General features: G+C 40.2%; 1 protein-coding gene across 1 annotated transcript in view; it reads left to right on the forward strand.

Moving 5' to 3' along the window:
- Positions 1-26,246, forward strand: part of LOC137145794 (neural-cadherin-like) — a 76,034-nt gene that overhangs the window by 32,822 nt on the left and 16,966 nt on the right. Inside the window, exons 9-23 of the mRNA XM_067536717.1 lie at positions 86-258; positions 622-790; positions 2,237-2,407; positions 8,307-8,479; positions 8,617-8,784; positions 9,774-10,023; positions 12,830-12,957; positions 14,216-14,402; positions 14,681-14,824; positions 16,181-16,464; positions 17,487-19,104; positions 21,304-21,397; positions 22,924-23,108; positions 23,715-23,947; positions 25,081-25,358. Of these exons, the coding sequence (XP_067392818.1) occupies positions 86-258; positions 622-790; positions 2,237-2,407; positions 8,307-8,479; positions 8,617-8,784; positions 9,774-10,023; positions 12,830-12,957; positions 14,216-14,402; positions 14,681-14,824; positions 16,181-16,464; positions 17,487-19,104; positions 21,304-21,397; positions 22,924-23,108; positions 23,715-23,947; positions 25,081-25,358 (4,255 nt within the window). The remainder of the gene's footprint in view (positions 1-85; positions 259-621; positions 791-2,236; positions 2,408-8,306; positions 8,480-8,616; positions 8,785-9,773; positions 10,024-12,829; positions 12,958-14,215; positions 14,403-14,680; positions 14,825-16,180; positions 16,465-17,486; positions 19,105-21,303; positions 21,398-22,923; positions 23,109-23,714; positions 23,948-25,080; positions 25,359-26,246) is intronic.

The raw sequence follows: 26,246 nt of genomic DNA on the forward strand, positions 1-26,246 counted from the left end.
CCAAACACCCCAAAATATAGCTATATAGAAATGATATTTTTGTTTGCATTATCAGTAAAATTACATTTTATCCTCCAAAATCTAGGCATCATTAAACTTCGCAGGAACCCTTTACCCAAACTGAAGGGACCACAATACATATTAAACATCACAGCGATAGATGACAATGCCTCTGGGGGACCTACCCCTCTGAGCAGCTTTGCAAAGGTTATTGTAGGAATTAATGACGTTAATAACAACAAACCTGTCTTCAGAGAGGTAAGATGCCTGTCTGTAAACCTTCTCCTCCATATATATCATCACCTTGGGGATGATACTGCCATCTTTAATGGGGGATATAGCAGCGTCGTCTTTGCTCATAGTAGATGTTGATTTTAAGGGATTATGTTTGCAAGTATGGTAGATCCTCTACAATGGAATATACTCCCAGTTTTCTGCAGTCTTCAGTATTTAAATAGAAAAGGCTCCTTTTCATGAAATATTTTTGACTTCTCTAAAGCACTAAGCAATTGAAGAACATTTCCTTTCATAGTCTTCTCAAATGTGTTGCAAACACAATGGAATGCTTTGTAGCTAATTTCTATAGTTCTATATGTAATAATACTTTTGTTATATCTGTAGTGCACTTACTACAGTGACAGCACCTGGGTTCTAGAAAACCAGCCCCCAGACACCTATGTTCTGCAGGTAGAAGCCTATGATGCAGACCTAGGACTAAATGGAGAAGTAAAGTATGGGCTCATGCATAGAGATGGAGCTTCACCAGGCTTCAGTATTGATCCAGATACAGGTGAGTAGCTCTTAGCCTATTGTGTTAAGGCAGAATTGCAGTGCCCTTGTGAGTGAATGTGGGTGCATGCTTCTCTGGTATAGTAACAGGAAATTGCTATAGTAGCTGTGTGCAGAATCCTGGGAGAAGTAGATAAGCTTGTTTCTAGAACTGAATCCATGTCAAAAAGTCTGAAGTGAATACTGAGGAAACTGAGCACAGCAGAATCCTATAAAATACTAAAATTATTTAGAAATCATACTCTAAAAATTGATCAATGCTATAGGCATGATGAAAAATCTGGTAAATCTTTGACTAATCTTTTAACATCCAAAACAAATCATATTTGATGTAGTAAATAGTAAAAGAATCTAGAATATGTGAGTAAGCCTACCCTGATTTAACTGACAAGTCAGCAAGGAAAAACAGAAACCCCAATTTAGTATCTGTGTGTAAAACTATTCTGAAACATTAACTTCACCATGGGACAAATCTAACTATAGAAATATACTGTACTTGGCAGAGGAGAAAGCATGGGTCTACAGTTCTACTTGAGTGTATATTCACCACTTTGATGCAAACTAACAACACTTTGAACTGGTTAATGTCTTACAAATGTGGATTGGAAGTCCAGAATGCAGTTTTAAAATACTATAAATACAGTGGGTAGTGCGCCAGAAGGAGATGGTAGTAAACACTGCCAGGAGTGTTGAACTAGAGAAATATTGTCCCTATATAAATACAAAAGATGCCCTCACTCTAGAATGGTAATTCAGGATGTTCACACCTAAATATCAGTGACCCAACAATATAATAGAAAGACCAAAGCCTGTGGTGGGGAAGGGCAGAGGGACAGCTTAACTAACACACTGAGATGCCGACAGAGAGAATCGGTCAGCAGAGAGAGAGACCTGCGTTCTAGGATGGAGGTGTATCTTTGCCGAACTTAACCATAACTACAATATTTTATTCTATTTTAACCTATTTCATGAGGCTGTTACATAGATCTTAAACTAAAGACGATTTTAGTTATACCAGTTACATTTGCTGTTCATTGATTTTTCACTTAGCTGTCTGTGAAACACTCTGACTTAAGTTGTCATTGGTGTAACCTCCATGGACGTTTCTTGGAAACAAGGGAAACATCTTTTCTGGGTGGGGAGAGGGAGTGGGTGTATCTAGCCTGAAGGTCTCTATCAAGGCAACCACACTGAAAGGTGCTGGCTTTCAACTGCAAGTGGCAGAGTAAGCGCAAGTAGATGACTGCAAGGAGTGGCAGAAACAGGGAGCCTTAAGTTAGTCATGGTTCACCAACACCTTGCAAGGTTGTGGTGCAAGTAAACTGAGCAATGTGGACCTGGTGTGTCCAGTTTCTACTTCCTATTGTGTGAGTGATGCCTGGTATGGTTTTGCTGGCTCAGTCATGGCATTGTATGTGTAACACACACGAGGTGTTTCTGTTCCTAGGAATCATCACTACTACGCAGAGCTTTGATCGAGAGATGCAGAGAGCGTATACTCTGTCTGTGACAGCTACAGACCAAGCTCAGGAGCCACTGATCGGTGTTTGTCAAATCACTGTCTTCATTGCTGATGTCAATGACAATGATCCCAAGTTTGAGAACAGTCGCTACCAGTGTGAGTGATTTTAAGCATGCACCCTCAGTCCCGATGTTACACTGCACATAGGAGAGTGAATGCGGTTGACGGATAGCAGTATTTCAAAAGGAACTCAATCTGTGAAAATAACTCTTCATGCTGGTGACTGCATCCCACTTAAAAGTGATCAGTTTTTGGGTAGCCTTATTCACGATGTGATTCGAATTGACTGGAACAATGCTACATGGTTCAAGCTGACTTGTGTTCCCAGGCGCAACAGAGGTGACACTCTTAATCTTTCCAGGGGATAGTTAAATTCTGCCTTGCTGTGTGTACCTCTTGGTATCTATTCTACTCAGTAGAAATCTGACTGTTGTATGTTTTTCGGAAGGACCGCATTCAAATATAGGTTCTTCTGAGGGAATTCTGTGCCAAAAAAAAATTCTGAGCACAATACTTTAAAGTACTGCAAAATTCTTCAAATTTTATTTGTCAATAAATAAATGTGGAGGCTCCAGCATGGCAGTGGGGAGCACAGGCCATTGGCTGCATGGAGGTGGGAAATCACCCTGTAGCCCCTTCCCCCCACTGAGACAGGAACTTGGTGATGAGCACCTGACACAGCACAAGGGCCAGGCCAACCCCAGAAACACCCCAGGGCCCTGCCCCTCTGTGCCAAGCACCAGGTGTGGGCAGGCAGGTTCAGCCCGGCAGGATCCAAGTGTGGAGGAACTTAGTGGGGGGGAGGATCCAGGTGTGGGGTGAGAGGGTTCTGTGTGGGGCAGTCTGGGTGCAAGCAGTTCAGTGGGGGATCTGGATACACAGGGTTTTGTTGGGGTGGTTCTGGGTGCAGGAGCAATGGGACTCTGTAGGGCGGTCCAGGCAAAGGTAGTTGAGGCTCAGCAGTGGGGTCCAGGTGGTGTAGGAGTGGGGCTTGGTGGGGTGGAAATCTGGGTGCCTCTGGTTGGAGCTTGGTGAAGTAGGGGTCTGGGTGCAAGAGGCTTGGTGGGGTGGACCAGGTCCAGGAGGAGGGGCTTGTCGGGGTGGGGCTTTGATGGGCCTGCTTAATGGAGGAGCCCCAGCTGCTGCTGCCACCAAGGGGATGTCGCATGCTGGACTCCTAGTCCCACCCGATTCCCCTTTCTCTCTCTACTGCCCCCTGCCCCTATCCTCCTCCCTCACTCCCACATTCCCCTTCCCCTTCCTGATCCCATCCTCCTCCTTCTCCACTGCCTCTTCCTCCCATCCCAATTCCCCCACCTCACCCCACCCCCTTGCCCTGCCCCAGCAGGAGCATTCACCCTTGAACAGAAAACACACAGAAGGGGGAGTACATCCGGTGCTAGGACCCAGGAGGTGGTGTCCAACTGTAGTGTCAGCTAGCCAAGCAGCACCCTTCACGCGGGCAGAACTGTGCTCACATAAAATGGGAGGGGAGACAGTGGCACATGACTATGCGTGTTCCCCCTCCCCCCAAGCCTTGCCTCTGTTTGGGTGGGCAACGCCCTCCCACCCCACTACAAACTACACCCATGTGTGTTCCCACCTCCACGGTGATTTACCTCTTTGCTAGCTGCTCCAGGCCGGAAACGACATACCCACACTGCTGGGAAGGGGCGCTTGACTGCTCTTGCAGCTTCCCTTTGCTCCCTGTCATTTTCTGTGGGGAAGCTAAGAAATCTGCATGAGACATGAATTCTGCACAGTGCTGCAGAATTCCCCTGGGAGTATAGAGGGGACAGCAAGATAGGTTGGCAGAATGAGTCGATGTTTTTTTCCTCTCTCCTAGACCAGAACCTTATTTCTGGGACTCCTTTTACCCCACAGTAATAGGGAAGGTGATAATCCAAAGAGCCTATAATCTGTCTAGACACCACTTCGGCGTGAAAACAAACTTTGTGGAAATTGTTGGTGCTCATGAAAGGCCTTGTATAGGGTAGAATAAAAGGTGATTTTGTTTGTCTGAAGGTGTTAAACCCATTTTAAAACCATACTGTGGACAGGGCTAATTATATTTTAACACCTGTTAGCTAGCTGTGACAAACAGTAGGGCACAATCATTTAACACTTTTTAAAAAATGTGTAGCCTTGTTAGTACCTAGTAAAGACAGGTTTTTAAGCAGCACTTCATTAAAATATGCTTTTTAGGAAAAGCAGTGTGTTTTATTTTTTGAAGTCCCTACTTTGAGCTAGGCATGATGCAGACGTGTGCAATACAAACTTTTCAGACCTGCTTGTGCACCCTGATCTTGACTTGCAATACTAAAACCTTTGGAATATAGACAGCCAGTTGTCGTGGTTTCTGTGCTTGTTCTAATGTGAGGAATAGGGATTCAGAGGCTGTCAAAATTGTCACACGTGGCTTGAATTAGATGTGAGTGCAAGCAATTAAAATACAACTACATTTGAGGTTTTATTAAATCCCAATTCTAGCCAAACTCAAGAGGGTACGTTATTTCAAAAGAGGAGCACAGGAACTTCCATACTGGATAAGATTTAATGATCAATCTAATCCTGTGCTCTGCGTGTGACCGTGGCCAGCACCAGATCTCTGAAGGAAAGTGCCAGAAACCCCAGACTGAACCATTATGAATAACCTGCTCATAGCAGTAGTGAATTTGGTACATGTGAAAGTTACCTGATTGGTCACCAGTATGATCCCTGAAGACAGACAGCTGCACTGTAAACTTCCTATATTTCCCTACAAATGTTTCCTTTGTGACTTGGAAGGTACTTGCCTATAGCAGTAACATAGTGGAAGAATGTTTTTTGTGATGCAGACATCTGTTAACTCGCATGGGCCACCAAACTCACTGGATAACAGCCTCTCTTGGTCACTACTGTCTTGGTCTGGATTCAAACTGATTACCTACTAGTGAAATATTCTTCATTACCACTCCATTGAGCTGTCCAGTTTCCCAAGAAATCTTTGTTTATTTAAATTGGAATAAGAATGTATGGATCTAATTTACTATAACATATTTAGCTTCAATTTTGAAAGCTCTGCATAGAGAGAAATTTTAAATTTCCTATGTATTTGACTGGCAACAGTTTTACATTTTTATATGCAGGAATCCGTTAACTTAAGTTAAGGTAACTCCCATTGCTTGTCTTCACAAAATTGTCAGATTGCTGTATAACTGTTCCCCTGGTCCCTGCAAATAACTTCAACATCTCAGCTGTGCACAAGCTAAAAGGGGAGCCAAGTCAGTCCAAGAAAAAACGTTTGTGGCTACAGAAATAGTCATTTAAGTACCCTGGACATATTACAAAATGTAATTGAGAAACTTAAAAAAGCACAGACGTGTGTGTTAGTTTTGTTCACTCTTTCTATAATGAGAAATTGAACCATGTATAGGACTAAGAGTAATATATGTTTGTTAACTTGGGTTTCATCCAAACTCCACACAGAATGTTAAGTTTACTTAAAGGTCACTCATATAATCTCATATAAAGAGCATGTTTATATGAAACATGAACATGTTTAGGTTTAATGGTATAATGCTCTTATATTGCAGAAATGAGTATGAATCTGGTTTTAAAGGAAGCTAGGAGATGTGGGTATTTTGGACAACTCTAAATAGGCCCCTATTTATTGTACTGCAGCAGTTGGAAAAAAAAATTAAGTTGGATAAGGAATGAGATAGAAAATGATGAACATGGTTTAATGTCATCATTTAAATGAATAGTACACCTTCACCTAGAATACAATGTTCAGTTCTGGTATCCCTATCTCAAAAAAGATATAAAGGAAGTGGGAAAAGACTATGGTGGAATTTCAAATGGGCACTGAATTATTAAAAGTATGGCTGAACTTATGCATGAAGAGAGAGTGAAAAAACTTAAGGCTGTTCTGTTTCAACAGGAGCCAAATAAGAGGAGACACAATAATGACTTACAAAACAATGAACGGGATATAGAGGATAGATGAGACACTGCAATTCATTCTTTCTCATAATACAAAAACAAGGGGACATTCCATGAAACTGAAAGGCAGTAAATTAAAAATCTGATACAAAGGAAATCTTTTGTTAGTTTTTTTTTTTTTTTTAAACCTGTGAAAATCATTGCCACAAGGATATCACTGAGGCCAAGATTTTAGCAGGATTCAAAAAAGGACTGGAGGCTAATGTGAACATATCTCAACAAGGGGAAAAAGAAACAGAGTTCTGGAACGGATATAAACCTTCATGCTTCGCAGCCTCAACCAGCCTCAGAGTCGGTTAGGAGGAAAGTTAGGCTATTCCATAGCTGTCCACTTCAGAGTTTCTTACACCTTTCACTGGATCATCTGTACTGGCCACTGTCCGATTCAGAGATTACAGTGGTGCCTTCTGGTTTTAGAATCATCTAGTCTGACCAGCTGTATAACATAGTAGGCCATGCACCTTCCCCAAAATAATTCCTAGGGTAGAGACTTGATGCTCGTCTGTGTGGTCCACTGTTTCGGTCTGGTATAGCAGTTTCTATGTTCCTGTCTGAGTGGACTTTGCAAGCGTGGTACCACCATCACCACCACTCAGTTTGATAGGAATGATAGAACTTCTGTCCCATCATTCATAAACACTGATCTAACAGTATTGTAGGACAGAACAGGGAAGTCTTGACCGAGGCGAGAAATGTGTTTGAAGGTGAACCTGACTCAACCATCAACCTCAACCTTCAACCATGCTGTTCATTCATGCTGTTCATCCAGTATCTGTTTTTCATGAGCACTAAAACTGAAGCTGAATTTTGAGTTCAATATAATGTTGATGTTTCTCGGTGATTGAGAAGCTTCCTGCTCTCTTCCTCGTGTAGAGAGCCAACTAGTGAAAAGCACTTCTTCAGGACTGGGAAACATTTTTCCTACCTCAGCCCTGGGGCTGCTTTGATAGTGGTGTTCTAGCATCTGTCCATAAGCAATCAATGTTTTTACGTCATGGAATTAAAAATGCTGTCTCCTATTTATAACCAAATAAAATGTAATTAGTCATGGGTTTCTAATGTTACTGGTAACTACTGGTACTCTATTCTCATATGCTAGGGTCTTATTCAAATCCCTTTCTTTAAACAATTCATCCCTATTGATTATCCATACATGTCTGGAAGGAAAGGCTATATCTACTCAAATGTTTAACTATATAGAACAGTGACATCCTAGTAATTGTGCTTATAAAAGTGCTTATGGCAAACAGGAACATATGATACGCAATACCTTTACTAATTCACGTTTGAACATTTTGCTACAATGTATTTTGACAGGATACTATTCTCAGAACATAAAATCTAATGTAGGACAATTGAGAATCTCTTGCAGTATTTCCTGGGAACCATCTCCGGACCTAGTTCTACTTGCAAGAACAGCATGACTAGACCATTTATTCTTTGGCAGTCAAACTTTTTGGTGGGCAAAGAGACGTGACTTAGATGAGAGTAGGGAGCAACAAATTTGCTTCATTTAACAGCTTTCATAACAGTACATAAAAATATAAGTTTTCTCTTTTTTCCTACTGTATTATGTTGCAATAATTTAAAAGCTGTATAATCAAAACAACATTTATTTTAGCTTGACCAAATTTCCCCCTCTCCTCCCTGCCCACCGCTTTGATATTTTTCATATTATGTTGACTTACAAAGTGGTGGCAATTCTTGTTTAATGTGAAACTAACTTCTCTGGAATACTGGTTTACTTTGGATAAAGGAGGGGCTAACCCTGTTTACATACAAATATAGCCAGGTCTTTTAGGCTGTTTCACAACTCAGATGCAATGTGATTGTGCAGTAATGATCTGTAAACTGGAAATATGGTCACACTGTTCTGTGATTTTGGCACTGACCTGTAGCTGAGAATCCTAAGTGTCCCCCTTCATTTCTAGAATTGCCATATTCAGTAACGTTGCCATTGTAAATTAGAATGAGGCCTGCTCAGAATAAACTTCTCAACTTTTTTTCAAAGACTTCCTCCGTGAGGACACCCCAGTGGGCACAAGTTTCCTCCGTGCTGCAGCTCATGATGATGACCAAGGTGTGAATGCTGCCATTGTATATTCCATGTTGCAGCAACAGCCAGAATACTTCCAAATCAACCCCAGCACTGGCTGGGTGTATGTGAACCATCTGATCTCCCAGGTAACAGGACTCTTATAATTCAAAACGTAAAGCAGCTTTCTTCCCATGAAATATGTTGTAGAGAATTAATCTCAGTTGGTTGATTTGTACCAATCAGATTTTACTTTTCCTTAAACTTTTTGTTCAACTACTTGTAGACAACTCGAATCAGCCGGTATATTGTAGCAACAGATGGAGGCAACAGAAGCAGAACTGTGGAGTTAACTGTAACTATCACTAATGTACTCAGTGAGCCACCCCATTGGGAACAGAGCAGGTACTGGGTTACAATCCCGGAGAACACCATTCGTGACACCAAGATAGTGGTATGCTATAAGAGAACCTTCTTTTCTTTCTGTAATAGTCCCCCCCTTCCTTCCTTCCTTCCTTCTTTCCTGTGTGTATGTAGAAGGCTATACGTGCCTTACCATCTTCTGCTTTGATCCTGTCAGATTTCACAAGCTATCCGCTTTTAGTTTTACATGGGATATCTCCAAAGAAATCCCAGAAGCTGAAGCAGATGTTGGTGACTCAGAAAGCAGCACTCCTCTCTGTTTATTTTGTTAAACCAGTGCCCCAGTATGGGGTGCTCCTGGAAGGAGCATCTTTTGGATGAGTTGCAAAACCAAGGCTCTGCCCACATTAAAAATCCTAGAGCATTTTTTACAAGAGTTGAGATGTTAATTCCAGTGTTCTGACCAAATTCCAGCTTGAGTGATTCCGTTCCACCTAAATGAGTTCTCCCTGCAGTTTTCAGTGCTGTCCATAACTACTGTTGTAGTATTGGAGTAGCTCTACTGTATTTCAGCAGTGAATGAAATGTGTATTATATGTTGATGTTTAAAATCTGTGAACTTTTGAGATTAAAAATGATATATTTTTCTTAGTCAAGCAATTTTTTTTCAAAATTCAAAGTTCTTTCAATTGCTAATTGATTCCTGCAGTTCCTCTTCATCTCCCATGCATAAGATCCAAGCACTTGGAAACAGTTTGTTTTATCCAGTCAGGCTCATGCACAGCTTGCTGAAGAATGAGTTCCCCTTAGTAATTCTCCTTTGGCTGTTTTCGAGGAAAAAGCTTCCTTTACGTGAAGATGATATTCTTATTCTTTGCCATATTTACAGAGCAAGGAAATTTAATATTGGTTAAAACTTGGAAACACAGTAAAAACAGTGTAAAAAATTAGACAGAAATCTCCAGAATGAAGGCAAACAGTCTGTCTGGTTATGCATGCAAACTGACATCTTAAAGCTTAGAATCATGCACTTCATAAACGAATACAGTGTTTTGGGTTTTTGTTTTTTTTTCTCTTCAGACTATCAAAGCCAAATCCTCTCTTGGTGATCCCAGGGTTACATATAACTTGGAGGCGGGTCAAATTCCACAGACTAACATGCCTGTTCGTTTCTACCTGAAGTCAAACAGAATGGATGGATCTGCTTCTCTGCTAGTCTCAGAAGCACTTGACTTTGAGACAACTAAGTTTTTCACTTTGAGAGTCAGGGCACAAAATGTAGCAATGATTCCTTTGGCTTCATTCACCACTGTCTGTATTAATATAACAGGTAAGTACTACTGAACTACTGTAACTAGAACAGCTAATTTTAGACTGGCACTCACAGTATTTCTAAAATATCTGTACTAGAAAATATGGAATGAAGCCTGGACTTAGGAGCGTTAGAATTCCTTTAAGAGTTTTTTATATTGTAAAAAGCAGACTTTGTGCATTAGTAGAGGTAACCTTTTCACCTAAAGAAACCCCAAAGTGGGATTTAACAAGTGGGATATGGCATTTAAAAAATACACTTAATATAGAAATATCTGCGCAGTAGTAATACAGTGCGGTGCGGTGTAATAACAAAGGAATCCTTCTAATGCCAAAAGTAGCCCAGTAAGAAGTGTCCCGACTCTAGTGAGAGAAGAGTGTATTATTGGAAATATATTAGGGATATTTGGGAAGTACTGAAACAATTGACTCTTTGAACAGGACAGCTAAAATGCATACTTAGTAATTGTTAACTGTCCATTTGAAAAAAACACATTTACATTTTTAGGGAAAAGAGGCCCTAGTATATAATTTCACAAATTATTAAAGTTAAATGTGTTACTGTACTTATTTGTCCCTCATTAGTTCATATTAAATACAAACAATTTAGAATTTTGTGTTTAAGGTTACAATTGTAGAGAATCAAGTGTTAGGAAATGCAAAGCCAAATGTTCTCATGGTGTCACTGATTCACTAAAATTTTACATAGTGGATGAGATTTTCTAAAGTCCTGGGTGTTGGCCTAACTCTGCTCCCATTGAAGTCAAAATTCAGTTTTCCACTGACTCCAGGGCAAGCCTGAGACCACTGCTGAGTGATCTCGAAACTCCTACCCAATGATATATTAAGGTGAAGCTAACAGCATAAGGATAATTTAAAAATTCTCTAGGCCTGTTTCTAAGGTCACTAACCACAGATTTATAGATTTATACTGGTGTAAATCTAGCTCTCCCTGATTTACAGTGGGTTAAGAGCAGAATGAATGAAAACTTTTACCTCTGTATTTGTTGAATGTTTCAGGTCTTAAAATAGTAACCTTAATGTGAGTTTATGTATCTTATTTCTCTGCTTAAGAAAAAGATACAAAAATATTCATCTTTGCTGATTTCACTACTTTTGTAATTGCATAGTGAAAAGCATGTTCAGCAGGGAGTTCTTCCATAATGCACCTATACAAAAGCAGCTATTTGTGTAATGGGTAGTACCTACAGTCAGGATCAGGGCCCTATTGTGCTAGGCACTGTACACACACACATCTCTTTGGAGCAGAGAACACCTCTTGAAATGAAGATGTTCTCTGATCCAAAGAGATCGCAATCTAACTACCAAAAATCAATATTCATTAGTAACATTGTTCCATAGTCCTATTAATAGTGTTGTAGCTCAGTTTAGTGGCAATTTCATTTTGGCCAGGAACAAAAATTATTTTCCAGTAACTTAAAATTTTGTACAAATGACTCTTTTTGGGGTGGGGAGAGGGAATGCAAGTTAAACCACTTTTAAGTGGGCATTAGCTACCAGAAGGCCTCAACTTGTAAAATAAAAGTCACTTTTTATTTATGCATATGCAAAAAAAAATACATGCACATTATATATATATATATATATATATATATATATATATATATATATATATACACAGAGAGAGAGAGAGAGGTATTTTTATTCCCCACTCTCTCAGCTCATTAGTCAGTGAATGTATTTACTAAAACTGTGAAAGAACATTGATCATGTTTGTTGAAATAACACGTGAAAAATAGTCTGACATAATGGAGAATTTTACAGAAAATTAGGAACACAGGAAAACTGAATAATAAAGCAAGCCTGTAGTAACAACAGACACAGTAGCAATCTAAGTTCCTGATCCTACAAACATTTGCACATGTTGAAATCAGTGGGACCTCTCATGATAGTCAAACTAAATGTGTGTGTTTGCAAGATCAGGCTCTAAAAATTTGTCAGCCTCATTCATAGAGAGATGTTTAAAATTGCATTTCTCTATTTTACTTACTATTGTTACAAGTAACATCTAAAATATAACATATTTAGCAGAATATTTTTGCCTGTTTTTAATTTATTTGCTTTTTGCATTTTACAGCACTTGCTGTAGCTTCAATTTCATTGATTGACTTTAGTCAGCTCCTGTTTTTTGGCCTTTCACACAGCAACAGGGGAAAGAAGTTTTTTAAAATAGAAAAAATAGTGGTTGTAAAACTGCAAAAATTGGCAGGGGATTCCGCATCTGAAGTTACTTTTAACTCAGATTTTGAAAACGACTAGATTTCAAGTTTAAACTAATGACACTTCATAACTGCAGTTGCTGACACTGGTGTGGTCCCAAAGGCTCTGATCCTGCAGATACAAGGCCAGGCTTGTACACAAACTTCCATCAAAATAACAAAAGAGGTGAAGTAAAAACCAGTTTATTTTGGTGGAGGTCTGTTATCAGACTTTAGTCCCATCTTAAATTTAGGCACTGTGAATATCCCATTGGCTTCAATAGATAATCTTGAATGATATTCAGTAGGTGTGTCTTTGCCAAGACCAGGGCCAAAGAATAACCAGCTCCTGGTATCAGTGAGTTAATAGGTTATTAGGTTAATCAGTGTCTCACATCATACCTGAAATCACATCTACCAGAAACCTCGCAATCACTCTAGTTAAGAGCTTCTGCCATCTGCCTTGAGAATGGGAAGGCAGAAAACAGGATTGCACCTTAGCAGGAACTCGGATAGTTTTTCAAATTGGTCTGCTAATTTTTTTTAAAGGTGTAGTTTCAAGATTCTAACCTCCTCTTATTATGGTCTTAACTCATCTCTCTGCAGATGTCAATGATAATATTCCATTCTTCACCTCTTCTACCTACAAGGCGTCTGTACCTGAAGAAGCAGCTGTTGGCACATCTGTTGCCCAGGTTTTAGCAACTGACTTGGATTCTGGGCCACATGGAGAGGTTTGCCTTACCACATACTCTTTTTTGTCCTGTAGTAGTAATCTGTTAAATAGTATTGAAGCTGTTTAACTGTGAAAAAAGACAAGTAACAGATGGCACAATAATGAACCATAGGCACCTCTTTGAGTGGGGTGGCTAAATTTTACTTAACCAAGAGCTGCCTCTGATTTGTGTAAAACAGGAGAGGAAGGATGGTCCAGTGGTTAGGGCACTAGCCTAGGACTTGGGAGATCCAGGTTCAGTTGTCTATTAAACCACTGGTTTCCTGTGTGACCTTGGGCAAGTCACAGTCTCTCTCTGTCTGAGTTCCCCCTCTGATAGTAATGATAATAGCACTGCCCTACCTCACAGGGGTCTTGTGAGGATAAATACATTAAAGATGAAGGGGCAGTCAGATATTTCAGTGATAGGGACCATATAAGTACCACAGATAGGTAAGTAGGATATATGCAGTCTGCTCCATCTCAAACAGAAGATTCAGACTGGAAAGATTCTATCTAGATCATGTCACATAGTGACCTATCTTGATCCATTGACATGATGAAGTTCTGCTTGCTGCTACTTGAGCTCTTGGTGGACTGCCCACACCATATTAATAGTGAGGGTGGCTGCAGAATTTGTTTTTGAACGTCTGTTCGTGTTTGATTCATGAGTAGTTCTTTAGCTCTGTTGTAGTGACCAAATACAAACAGGCAAGCAGCATTGTGAAGTGCGACTCTCCTTTTTCTGCCTGTTTTCCTTACTCCTCTCCCCAAAATCCATAGGGTAGCTCTTGTGAGAGAACTTTGACTCTCAACGTGTAACTTTTTTTAACTTGTAAATCTGCCATAAGAAGTCACTGAAAAACTGTGTAGCAAATATTGTATGTAGAGCTGGTGGGAAAATGTATTGTTGCTTTTTTTTTTCCTGTGAAAAATGTATTTTTCACCATAGAACTGAAAATTTTCAGCTGAAAAGTTTTTGGTTTTCAAAGTTTCTCTGAAAAATTTGGTTTAATCTAAACTCAATTTCCCTGTGGAACAACTTTTGAACATTTTTTGACCTGTCCTAATTGTTACCAGGAACATAAGGGGATATTTTATTTAAGTGTTTTGACTTTGTTTTCAAACTGAGCGAAGGCCTCAAGAACACTCTGTTCAAATAAGAGCCTCTTAAATAATATTTTGCAGCCCATTTGAAAGGACAATGGAGGGATGGGAACACAGCTCTCACATGAAATGGTATGCATGGAAACTCACATAACATTTCTGAACTTCAGGTTCAGTATTCAGTATTGAAAGATCCTAGTGAAGATTACCGGTTCTTCACCATTGGCCCTGAGACAGGACTTATTTCCACCAAAGCATCTTTTGACAGAGAGAAGCGAGGATCTTACCTGATTGAAGTTCAGTCTCAGGACTCTTCAGAGTCTGCTCGACTTGGTGTTTATGGACATCCCAACACAGGTAAGTGTAACGGTTTATAGACCAGGTAAGAAACATCAGAAACAGAGTTCCACTGCCATTGGTAGAAGTGGGGTTTTTCATGGAATGTCTGGGGATAGGTTACAAAGGGAAGGGGGGGTGAGGCAATATCTTTTATTGGACTGACTTCTGTTGGTGAGAGAGACAAACTTTCGAGGTTATGCAGAGCTCTTCTTCAGGGATAGGTTAGGCCACCCCACAAGTAACTTTGTATCTCTGGTCTAAGTAATCTAAATTTTCACTGTAAGTCTCCTTTTCAGATACAGCATATGTAAAGATTTTTGTCAGTGACATAAATGACAATGCTCCAGCGTTCCCTCACCCAGAGTATGAAATCAGTATAGAGGAGGACAAAGAAGTTGGATGTGCTGTTGTGACAGCAACAGCAAATGATGACGATGAAGGTGTGTAAACATACTTCTCCTATATTTTTCTTTTTCAGCACTTTTCAGTAATGCAATGTACCACCATAATAGTGGTCTCTCTTGTGAGCTAATGATTTTCTGTTTTAATCTGATTGTATTAAGGAAAAACTTTAAAAGGATTTCAATCATTTGGAGAGGAGAAGAATCTCTCTGGCTTAAACGTGTCAAGAATTCTTAGTAATCTGCTCAAGTTTCCACTTTGTAGAATAACAATATGCTAGTGATCCTTTTATTTTTGATCAAAGAAAGTTTAAATCCTCACCGTTTTTCTATTCAGTGATGATGTGCCAGAGGCCCCTCTTAGTCTGGTTGGTCGAGGAGAAAACTTGGGACACACTGCTGGAGTTGAGAATTTGCAGAAACCAACTTGCTAGTCACTTTGATAGGTGGCTACAACTGGGGCCTAACTCTTTCAGGTTCAAACACCTGAAATACAGCAGAGGTTTTTTTCCTGACTCCCATGTCACTGCTTTCTGCTTATGTCACTTTAGTAATATATGGATAAAACATTTGATAATAAATTAAAAGGTTGAAAATGTTTTCCCCCTCTACTAAGAGCTTATATATTCTGTGTGTAAAATGACTTAGCACAGAGGCAAAGTGGAATGAACTTGATTCAGACAATCAAAACATCTTCCGTGTATCTAGCATCTTGTCATGTTTCTTCTTTTTTTTCCTTTTCAAATAACAATAACTTATCACTTTTCTATGGTTCCAAACATTTTGCAGTAGTGCAAAAAAAATAACTAGGATCATATAGATGGAATATATTTAAAAAACAAATGCTCTTTTGAAACCTTGCTGTTTTTGTTTTGAGATTTTTGGCACCACCACGTGGTAAAAATAAAAATGAGAGTGTAGTAATAACAGAGTTAACATCAGGAAAAGAACTATTTAAAAAAAAAAACTAATAAACAAAACAAAACTATTACACAAAAATAGCGTCTAGTGTTTAATAACACTACATTCTTTTCAGTATCAGCAAATGAATGTACATTAGATGTATAGGGCAAAATTAATAGCCAAAATGGTACTAATGAGTTGCCTAACTTCTACTTGCAAACTACACTTGCACATGTAACGTTGCTTACAAACACAGAACTCTGCAGTTATTTGTTTCTCTCTTTCTCTCTCACATGTTTCTGACTACAGTAACTTTTTTTGTTAAGGCATAATGTAAGTGCTGTCTCTTGAAAAGTTTGGCCTATTGCATCCAAGGCAAACAACGCATCTCATTAATAAATGTCCGCTGAAGCTTTATTGAGTGCTTTGAGAAGTAGGGTGTAGTATGGAATTCTATACTAGCAGTAAGTAAACATTTGCTGTTTCTTACAGGGGCAAATGCCAAACTAAGGTATCAGATTACATCAGGAAATGCGAAAGGCGCTTTTGATGTTGAACCGGAAGTGGGAACTATCTTCATTACTCAGTGTCTTGACTATGAACAAGAGCAGCGTTACGAGCTCCGGCTTGTAGCCTCTGATGGGAAGTGGGAGAATCACACACTGATTACCATCAATGTAATCAATAAGAATGATGAAGCTCCAGTTTTTACTCACAATGAGTACCATGACAGTGTCTTGGAGGAACTTACAGATCTGCCTATTGTGGTTCTAAAGGTAAATCGGTTTACATGTAGCAGAATGGTGGGATTTATTGAGGGTAAGTTAAATTTTTATTCAGCTTGACCATGCATAGCTACATCAGTTACTAAGAGCCAGATCTCATCAGAAGAGGATGAACTCTGGCCCATGGAGTCTGTAGGATGCTGGTGTCCTTCTGTCTTCCATGATTTTCAGCTATCCACATTCTTTTTATAGAACAGATTAAACAAAAATGTGTGCTGGTTGGAACTGTGTGATAAACTTTTAGTCGCTGACTAAAGTCACTGATTAGTATAAACGTAAACAAACCTACTTGACCCATGGTAAGAAAAGTGGAAAGGGAAGAGAGACTTGCAGTTGAGGTCTGGGACTAAACGTCAGAAGATCAGTTTTCTTTTGTCAGCTGTGACAGGCTTCCTTTGTGACTTTGGGCAAATCACTTACCCTGTCTCTGCCTTCATTTCCATATCTGTAAAATGGGGATACATACCTACTTTACTGGTGTGTTGAGGCTTCATTCATCAATATTTATAATGTTCTTTGAGATCTGTGGATGGGGAGACATTATGGAAGTGCCAAGGATATAGATGGTGATTTCCCCATCTGAGGAATATAAGGAAGACAAGACCCAGACTCTGTCCAGTTTTTAACACTCCTCTTTGTCCCCCCGTCTGCCCTTATTATCCAGTTTCTATTTGCTCCTCTATTTCAACTTCCACTGGATCTCTTTGCAAATACTTTTTCAACTAATCTGCTGTACTGCTTCCTCCTAGCTTTTCCTGCAGATTTTTTCACTTCTTCCCAAATTCACTAGCACACAGAATGCATTAATCTCCCTAAACATAAGCATCTTATTTATCCAGACTATCTACAACCTTTGCAGAAAGACCCAAATGATTCAAGCCAACTGTTGCTTACTATTAACTGTTAAAACATAGGGGCAATGTTCTTTAGTAGGCCCGCATAGTTCTGCACTTGCAATAGAAGTACAATGAATTTTCAGTTCTTTCTCTCACCCCTCCTGTGGTTTGTTCTAGGTTTCTGCAACTGACCCTGATCAAGAAGCTGACCAGAGTGCCCTTCGCTATTCTTTACATGGACATGGGGCCAATAGTGAGTTCTGCATCAACGAGCACACAGGAGAGATCTATGCAAATAAAAAACTAGACCGTGAGACACAATCCATATGGCGCTTTCTTGTCCTTGCTACAGATGAAAATGGAGAGGGACTGACTGGCTTTGCAGATGTAATCATAGAAGTCAGAGATGTGAATGACAACCCACCTCTTTTCCTTTGCATATCAGATGGCTGCTTCATGGGGCATGTTCCTGAAGATTCCCCAGCAGACACCTCTGTGATGGAAATGACCGCAGTAGACCTCGATGACTCCAAAGCTGGGAAGAATGCAGTATTAACCTATAGAATTATTCAAAATGTCCAAAATGATATCAACCTCAACTTGTTTTCAATCAACCCAGTTACTGGCACCCTCTGTACTGTGCTTGGATCCTTGGATCGGGAGAAGGAAGACAAGTATCTGCTGGTGATTGAAGGAAAGGATGGAGGTGGACTCACCGGGACAGGCACCGCCACCATTTTGGTGTCTGATATAAATGACCACGCTCCAGTCTTTACACGGAAGACGTATATGGCTTTTGTCTCTGAAAATGCAAGTATCAACACTGAGATCACAATGGTATCTGCTACAGATCAAGATGAAGGAGAAAATGCTGTGGTGACATTCAGCATCCTTGATGGGGATGATGATCATAAATTCTCCATAGAGACGGATAAAATCAACAAACGTGGGGCTATTTGGTTGCGGAAACAGCTTGACTTTGAGAAACCCCATGAGAGGGTGTTTAACCTGACTCTGAAAGCTGAAGACCTAGATTTCTTCAGCATCGCTCACTGTGTTGTGTATGTGGAGGATTCCAATGACCATGCCCCTGTGTTTTATCCCCCATTCTATGAAGTGTCAGCTCTGGCTGAAGATGCACCTCTCGGAACTAAAGTTGTTCAGGTTTCTGCTGTTGATCTAGATTCTGGGTTGAATGGAAGATTTTCTTATCACCTGATAAACAAGTCTGACCCAAGTGGACAGTTCTCTGTGGATGATGATGGTAGGCTTATAGTTGCAGGTTTTCTGGACCATGAGGCTGTGACACAGTACCACCTTGTGGTCATTGCCATTGATATGGGACAGCCTCAGCTGACTGGCAGTGCCACTGTTCTTGTGACTCTGCAGGATGTGAATGACAATGGGCCAGAATTTGAGGCTCAGTATAACCCAATCATCTGGGAAAACACTCCTTCGCCACAGATTGTCCAAATGAATGAGACCTCTACTTTGTTATATGCTAAAGACAGAGACACGGCAGCTAATGGAGCACCTTTTTCCTTTCACTTACTCAACCACTTTGGCAGCGTGTCTTACTTTAACTTGCAGGATTTCAGCAACGGAAGTGCACTGCTTACTGCATTGCATACCTTTGACAGAGAAGTGCACAAGGTGTTTTACCTGCCAGTTCTGATTACTGACAGCGGGACGCCTCCTATGAGCTCGACCAACACGTTAACTGTTAATATTGGGGACCAAAATGATCATCCTCATTCTGCTGGCTACATGGAATGCCTCATGTACTGCTATGATGGTAATTGATTTGAAGCTTATTTCGCAGGCCTGTATTCAGACTATAAGCAGCAGATGTGAGATTCTGAAGGATCTGTCCCATTCCAGAAAAGCTGCTGTCTATAATAAATTAGTATTTTGGTGGGGAATGCAACTCTGCCAAAAGACTCATTAGAGCTGAAACTTGGTGTATAAGGTCTGGGTCCAGGGGATGGAATCAATTGGTGTGTGGAGGAGGTTAAATTTGGGGCTGAAGGAGAGTAATTGGCTTCTATCTTATGTACACTTCTATAAAACTTGAGTAAATGGTTTTCAGATGCTATTTTGTTTCCCTCTAATTACAAAATAGCTTGAATTATTTTATACTGATGTTGTTCATTTTAATAATGTTGTCAAGGGCTGTGATCTGGATTCAAGTCTGAATACCCTAAGAGGGTGCTTGAAATTTGAGGCTAAAAAAACTGGCATGTTGTCTAGTTAATGTTTTAAATGTGAACCTGAATATGAACCATCTGCACCCTCTGAAAAGTTAATGCAAGCCTAGAACTGCCCAAAAATAAAAAAGGGGAAAAAAATCTTCCATAGCTGCTGCAATTTGTGCCCTCCCTTGTTCACTGCAGCCATCAAGAGGCAGGGCATCTTCCTGGTCCTTGGCTCCCCAATCCTCGATGATCTCCTACAGTCCTCAGTATCCTTACATAAGCCCAAAAGCAAAGTAAACTATATAAATAAGTTATGTGCTGGGTGTAGGACTTGCATCTGTGCAATGTCATATCACTACTCCCCATCCTGAGATCCTATCTTGTGCTCTCTGGTCACATGGCATCCCATCTAACTAGTGTTTCTGATCAGGAGGAGGAGTTTTGACTTCACTTCCTAGGCATACTGTAGAGCTGACATGACGTTAGATGTTTATATATAGACAGTGCCAGTGCATTGGACAACTGTTATACTTGTTGATGTGTGCTTGTTATAAGGTGTAGTTTGATGATCAGAGTGAAGTTCTTGTGTGGCTGCTAGTTGGACATAAGGCCTTTGTCATTGTTGGCAGTCCCCAAGGGTTTGTTCTTAGATTGCAGTGATGGAATATTGGATTCCTCAAACTTAGTTCCAGTGAATTTTAGACATTACTTTGCTGTACTTCACAAGAGGAATTGATCTGTTTTATCAATTCCCATGAACTTCAGTGAGGGACTTTTTTTGTCGTAAGTACATTTAAATAAAAAAAGACACGCATCCACTGAGGTTGTGACACGTGGCAAAGTAAGGAAGGCTTTGCCTTTCATGTTTTCTATTTTGTTCAGATATTGCAGGTGCTGAACATAAATACATTTTGCAATTATGTGTACTGATCAAATAACTAGTGTCACGTTTGCAGGGCTAGCTGCATCTCTGGCTCCTTTCTGGTTTCTCGGAGTGCACCGCCTCAGATGTCGGGCTTTGGGCCTTTACCTATCTCAGGGTGCAATTTTATAGTTCTCTCACTCTTAGACCGGGATACAGTACCCTGTGTATCTACCATTCTTGTCCCCCAAGCCCAACTGAATTCAGGCACCTCCTGGTTCTTCCTATCAGGAGCCTGTGACAGTGGTATTTGGTGACAGAACAGCCTCTTCAAGCACAAGTATTGGCAGTAGGAAGAAAACTTTAAAAGAAACAAGATTTTTAGAATATTCTACATGCCCTTCTGTCTTACCTAGACTGTCTTACCTTTACTGTCCCCTGACGGTAACCTAGGCAGGCCTAACTTCTTCAGCAGGGTCCTGTGTCTCAATTAATGCTCCACTCTGGAGCGTCCTTTTTAATCCTTCAAGAGTTCTTTTTAACTTCTGTGTTCATGGGCCTTTTCCTGTCCTGGTCCAAACCAATTTTGCATGTTGGCTGGAGACAGGAAAGATTATCAAAGCTAATGGGTGTAGCATTGTCCCTTAAAACAGAAGTGGCTTATCCTGAGCCATTTGTTTCTTTCCTGCCTGTTTTTCCAGACAGCCTCTTGCTGAGTTAAACCAATATCCTCATACAGAAAACACCCCAATAACCAGGCCAACATACAGTATTTGTAAATCATTACAGAGCTGCCTTTAATCCATCCTAAGTACTTACACAGAGATTTTAGAGTTAAGAAAAACCAGTGAAATTATAATTGCATGTTTGTTTATATATGAGTGTATAAATGTCAGATACTTTTTAGTTATGTCACTTATATGTTTGATTAATATAGGTATCCTACTCACAACTGTACTGGGCCAGGTTCCTGCACTGGACAATGATGACTGGGATCACAAGACTTATCACTTTGAGGGAAAAGCATCAAGGTATTTGAAAAAGAAAATAATAAAACCTGGTAAAATGGGTGAAATTAAAAAAAAAAAAAAAATTAAATAAAAAATATTTAAACTTTCTCTGCGAACTCGCATGCCAGAGTGTTTTGTGTATACTCTCATTTGTATGCATATGTGCACAGGCACACAATCTCCAAACCCCTGTCCTATAGGGGAAGCCACACTATACACAGTCATATGAGCAGCTCCAGTTTGCTCCTCAGTCCATTGCTGCCTCCGCCAGCAGTTTCTGAGATGGAAATGCTCATCAAGTACCTTTAATCACTCCACAGCAACCAGAAGCCTCACTAGCCGATGAAGGGAGTTGCATTGATGTATTCAGAGGGGAGTTGGGTTTCCTTCATCCTTTTCCAGAAGGATTGTGCCTGCAGCTTCCAATTTTGGTGAGGGAAAAGGGAAGAGTGTAATTTCAGGGGTAATTGAATATTGCCAGAAATGGTACTTGGGGAACAAGCTGCTGGAAGGACAGATCTGGACATCTGATTAGCAGTGGTTGTCTTAGGCCTTCATGACAGCTTAGCCTCCCACCCTGTCAAGGACCCTCTACGATTCACAGACACCTGACTAACCAGCTGGAATGCCATCCCAAAGTCCCTATGTACAGTCCTATCCAATGCCAGTACCATTGGGCCACTGCAGAGATACAGTTCCTTAACTCCCTGCTCCACCCTGGAGAAGTGATGTTTTGGTCCCCCCACTTGGTTTTTTAGGTCTTGTCTACACTGGGAGCTTTTGCACCTGTGTAGCTAGATTTAGGGGATTTGCACTAGTGCAGAACAGAGATGACTTGCAACAGTACAACTTGGCTGTTTTGGCAGAGGGAAGTTGTACCACTGCAAGTCACTTTTTTATACCAGTGTATCTATATTAGGGGTTTGCACTCATGCTGCTACATCAGTCTAGCAACACGGGGCAGAAGTCCCCATTGCAGATGAAACCTTTGATCCACAGGGAAAGATAAACAGAGGCATGCCGTGGTACTTCACAGATGTTTGAGGGTGGGCACCATAGCCTGAGGTGGTAGTCTGCAGACAGCTAGGAGGCAGCATAAATTCTTTTTTATTTTAATGAAACTGCTGCAGAATCCAGGCACCTTGCTACAGAATTTAGGTCTACTTTGCTATAGAATATGCAAATCTTTGACTATGGTCTTGTGTGCACACTAAGGGCTCAATTCTGCACTGTGTCTGAGCTCTGTTCAGATGAAGTGGTAAAGAGATGGCTGTGGCTTCTCGATTCTGTGCACCCAGCCCCAATGGGAGTTAGATTAGCTTGGAGGCCTGCTTTAGTTTATGCCACTATTATGGGTTTCCTAAGGACCCTACACCAGAGGAGGATAAGTCTAATGGAATTCTGCTCCCCCCCGGCTCCTCGCTTTTCCTTCACCAGAGGTGTGGGAGTAGATCTGCTACAGTTTTACACCAGGGAAATTCTCCACAAAATCTGGACTTGCTGTGCACAGAACTTACTCTTTGCCTTTCTCATAATTTCTGTTGCAGGTACTTTATCCTCAATGATAACTCAGGTTTGCTGAGTATTAAAGAAGATACTCCAGCAGGAACTTACAGTGTAAGAGTGAAAGTTACTGATGGTATCTGGCCAGATGTGATCTCAATAGTAAAGGTGGTTGTTATGGAAATCAAAGATGATGTCATCCGTAATGCTGGGTCTATACGAATAAAAGGTAAAATAATGTATTTTCATGTCTGCAGTACTTCAGCTCAGAAATCTGCCTCCTTTATATTAGTGCAATGTAACTTTGAACTCTTCTTAGTGTCTGCTTAATTATTAAAATCTGTGTTGTTTACTCTTAATAATCCTCTAATTAAAGATTTGGAAAAGGTACATATATGATCTACTTTGTTTTCCTTTTCCTCTGATACATAGAGGGGATCAAAAGACAATGCAATAAATGTTACATTCTAGCGTAAAACAAAGATAAGATGCAAGAGTTCCACACTGATAATACAACCATGTATTCTATTGCAAACAGAATTTGTTTGAACAACTCTGGTAAAAAAAAATAAAATCCTTCTAAAGATATTCCTGATTTAAAGAGAAATAAAAGAAATGTAATGACTGAATAAATAAGCCCCTCAGTGCCAAGGTTTGGGCAGAAACCAATATGAAAAATTTCAGAACCCAAAGTTGAAAAGTCTCTCAATGCCATGATATTCAGATATGCAAACTTCACTATTTTGGTATCTGCAGCTCCTATTATAATTGCACATCATATGATTTTCCTCAATCTCAGAGATGAACATGTTGTTTTTTAAATTATTTGTTACAGATATCACTGCAGAGGATTTTATATCTCAGTCTTCTGACAGAGAAAGTAAATACAACCAGATGAAGAAATTACTTTCAGAAATCATACCAGCCCAACTTGATGATGTCCACATTTTCAGTGTCTTGAATATCCCAGGTCAAACCCAAGGGGTTGATGTTTGGTTTGCAGTTTATGGATCACCATATTATAAAGCAGAAAAACTTAATGGCAATGTGGCAGTGTCCAAAGCACGGGTATGTGGCTTTTAACTCATTGAGTTAATTAAAATCTTGAAAATTAAAATCTAGTGAAAGTATTTGCATAGAATAATTTTTTTTAGAAAGATTGTATATTGCAATATTTGACTCTACTGAGCAAAGACTTTCTTTATCAGTTCAGTCAAAAGTTTCAAATATAGTGCCTTAAAGTTCAGACCCATAATTCATATTTAGGCACCCAAATAGTATGACTTCATACTATTTGCAGACTTCAGTGGGAGCTGAAGGTGTTCAGTACCTCTGAATGTCAAACCATTCATTTAGTTGTGTAACTTTAGGCACCCAAATCTGAAAATTTTTGCCCTTGGAATACTTGTACTTCCTTTAGGAGTATGCTTTTCAGAACATGTATCTTCTGCTGAGACTATGAAATCCTCCATATGGTTGTTTTTTGTGCACACGGTTCTTGATGTTTTGCTTTATTTCCTCAACCCTTGTATTGAAATGTTCTATAACTAGAGCTCACAAAATTGCTCAGTCAAAAGATCCATCTATCTACAATAAGAAAGCAGAGTGATGTAAAATAACCTTATCCCTTTAGAGAAGTATGTGCAAAACTGTGAGCTGAAAACAAAACACACCAAATCACTCCTGCAAATAAAAGGTTAAGAAGCAGTTAAGTGATCTGATATGTTGGGAGGGTGCACTTTGACTATTTACACAATTTACTGTTGTTGCTCTTTACAGCTACTGAATCTCTTAATTTCGAGCATAAGTGTCCAGATCACACAAAAAGAGAGACAGTATTTGGGAACTTTATCAGAGCTGAAATAAAATTACTCTGCTCAAAAAAAAAAATTAGTGAAATTCTTCACAAATTATTTGATAAACATTCAATCAGCTGACGTTCAAACAGTTCCAATCAGAGCGCAGAGGACTGAACAGATACTGAGATGGAGCTACCCTTTTGTGGCTTGTGGTGGGGTCTGTAGGTAGGCTATACTGGTTCATTAGCAGGGACACTCGCACTGCAATTGCTCAGGCTTCACCTCTTCTTTTGATAAATAAGATTTTGCTTTCCCAGAACTGTGATTCTCACACTCTTTCTTGACCACGAAGCTTCTTCCCACTGGAAAAGGCAGATTAATAAAACTAACTTTCTTCTCCAGCTGGAAATCATCATGGATATAAGCATCACCCAGATTGGCATAGATGAGTGTGTGACTGCGAACTGCACTCATAGCACCGGATGTGTCAGCAAGTACAATTACAGTCATGTCCTCACAGTAACTACTGCTGGAAGTGTCTCACTGGCATCCGTGACAGTCCTGAGTAGTGCCGAGTGCACCTGTGCAGCTAGAGAAAGCCAGCATCAATTCTGCTCCTCATACCAGACAAACCCGTGTCTCAATGGTGGCACATGTGTCGACACTGACTTGGGCTACAGGTTAGTGAAGTGTTTCATGATGCTCAGAACGTCTTCTAACTCAAAATGTGTGAGGGAAGGGGCTCAGATATGCAAATTAAGATTCATCACTTTTCACAAAGGCAGATCTGGTTGAGTAGACTTGATTCTGAGCTTGTGAACACATTTCTGACTTGGCTAATGGGTTCTTAGCATCATCATAATCCTCAAAAGGCAGAAAGTATGCGGGTTGCACTGGCCTCCCTTAGTGTGGAAGTATGAGAAGCTCATGTGCAGTCTAAATGCATTTTATTAATCATTTTATTAGTCACTTTAACCAGCACCATAGCATGACACTTACAGACTCTTCCCACAGGCCCAAACTCCCCACTTTCCTTGTTCTTCTTTGGAAAAAGATTTGTCTTTAATACGCAGCATATCGTCAAACATGGAAGTGAGGAAACACTAATACACACATGTACCTTGAGCACGAAGTTTGCAGATTTATATCACGCTCCACTTACACTTAGCCATCTCTACGGTGGAAAGGCAGCAGCAACTACCCAATAGCTCTTGCGGGAGGTGATAGTGCAAATCAAGGTATCTAACTGGACCTGCAGAGACTTTTTCCATGGTAAAGCCCACATCCAATTCCAATGTGCTGCTCAAATGTATTAAACATGGAACGGTCCTTACTATAGAGGAACATAGTCTTTTCACGGCCTCCTGCCATTATTATTCCCTCACATCTGAGACTTGGACCATGGATAGATATTTTTCTCCTTCATTTTCTTTTTTGTCATTGGTAAAGGTTTGCCCTCTGCCCCCACCTGTCTCTTCAAGTACTGTAGTGTATAGGAATTGAATAGCACAACAGTTGCCCAATCTCCCTCTCTTCCTTTATCATTCTTTCCCACTTACAATCCTTCC

The sequence above is a fragment of the Emydura macquarii genome, unplaced genomic scaffold (genome assembly GCF_026122565.2).
Source record: "Emydura macquarii macquarii isolate MOO-44397 ecotype Brisbane River unplaced genomic scaffold, CSIRO-AGI_Emac_v2 contig_383, whole genome shotgun sequence".
Taxonomy (NCBI): domain Eukaryota; kingdom Metazoa; phylum Chordata; order Testudines; family Chelidae; genus Emydura; species Emydura macquarii.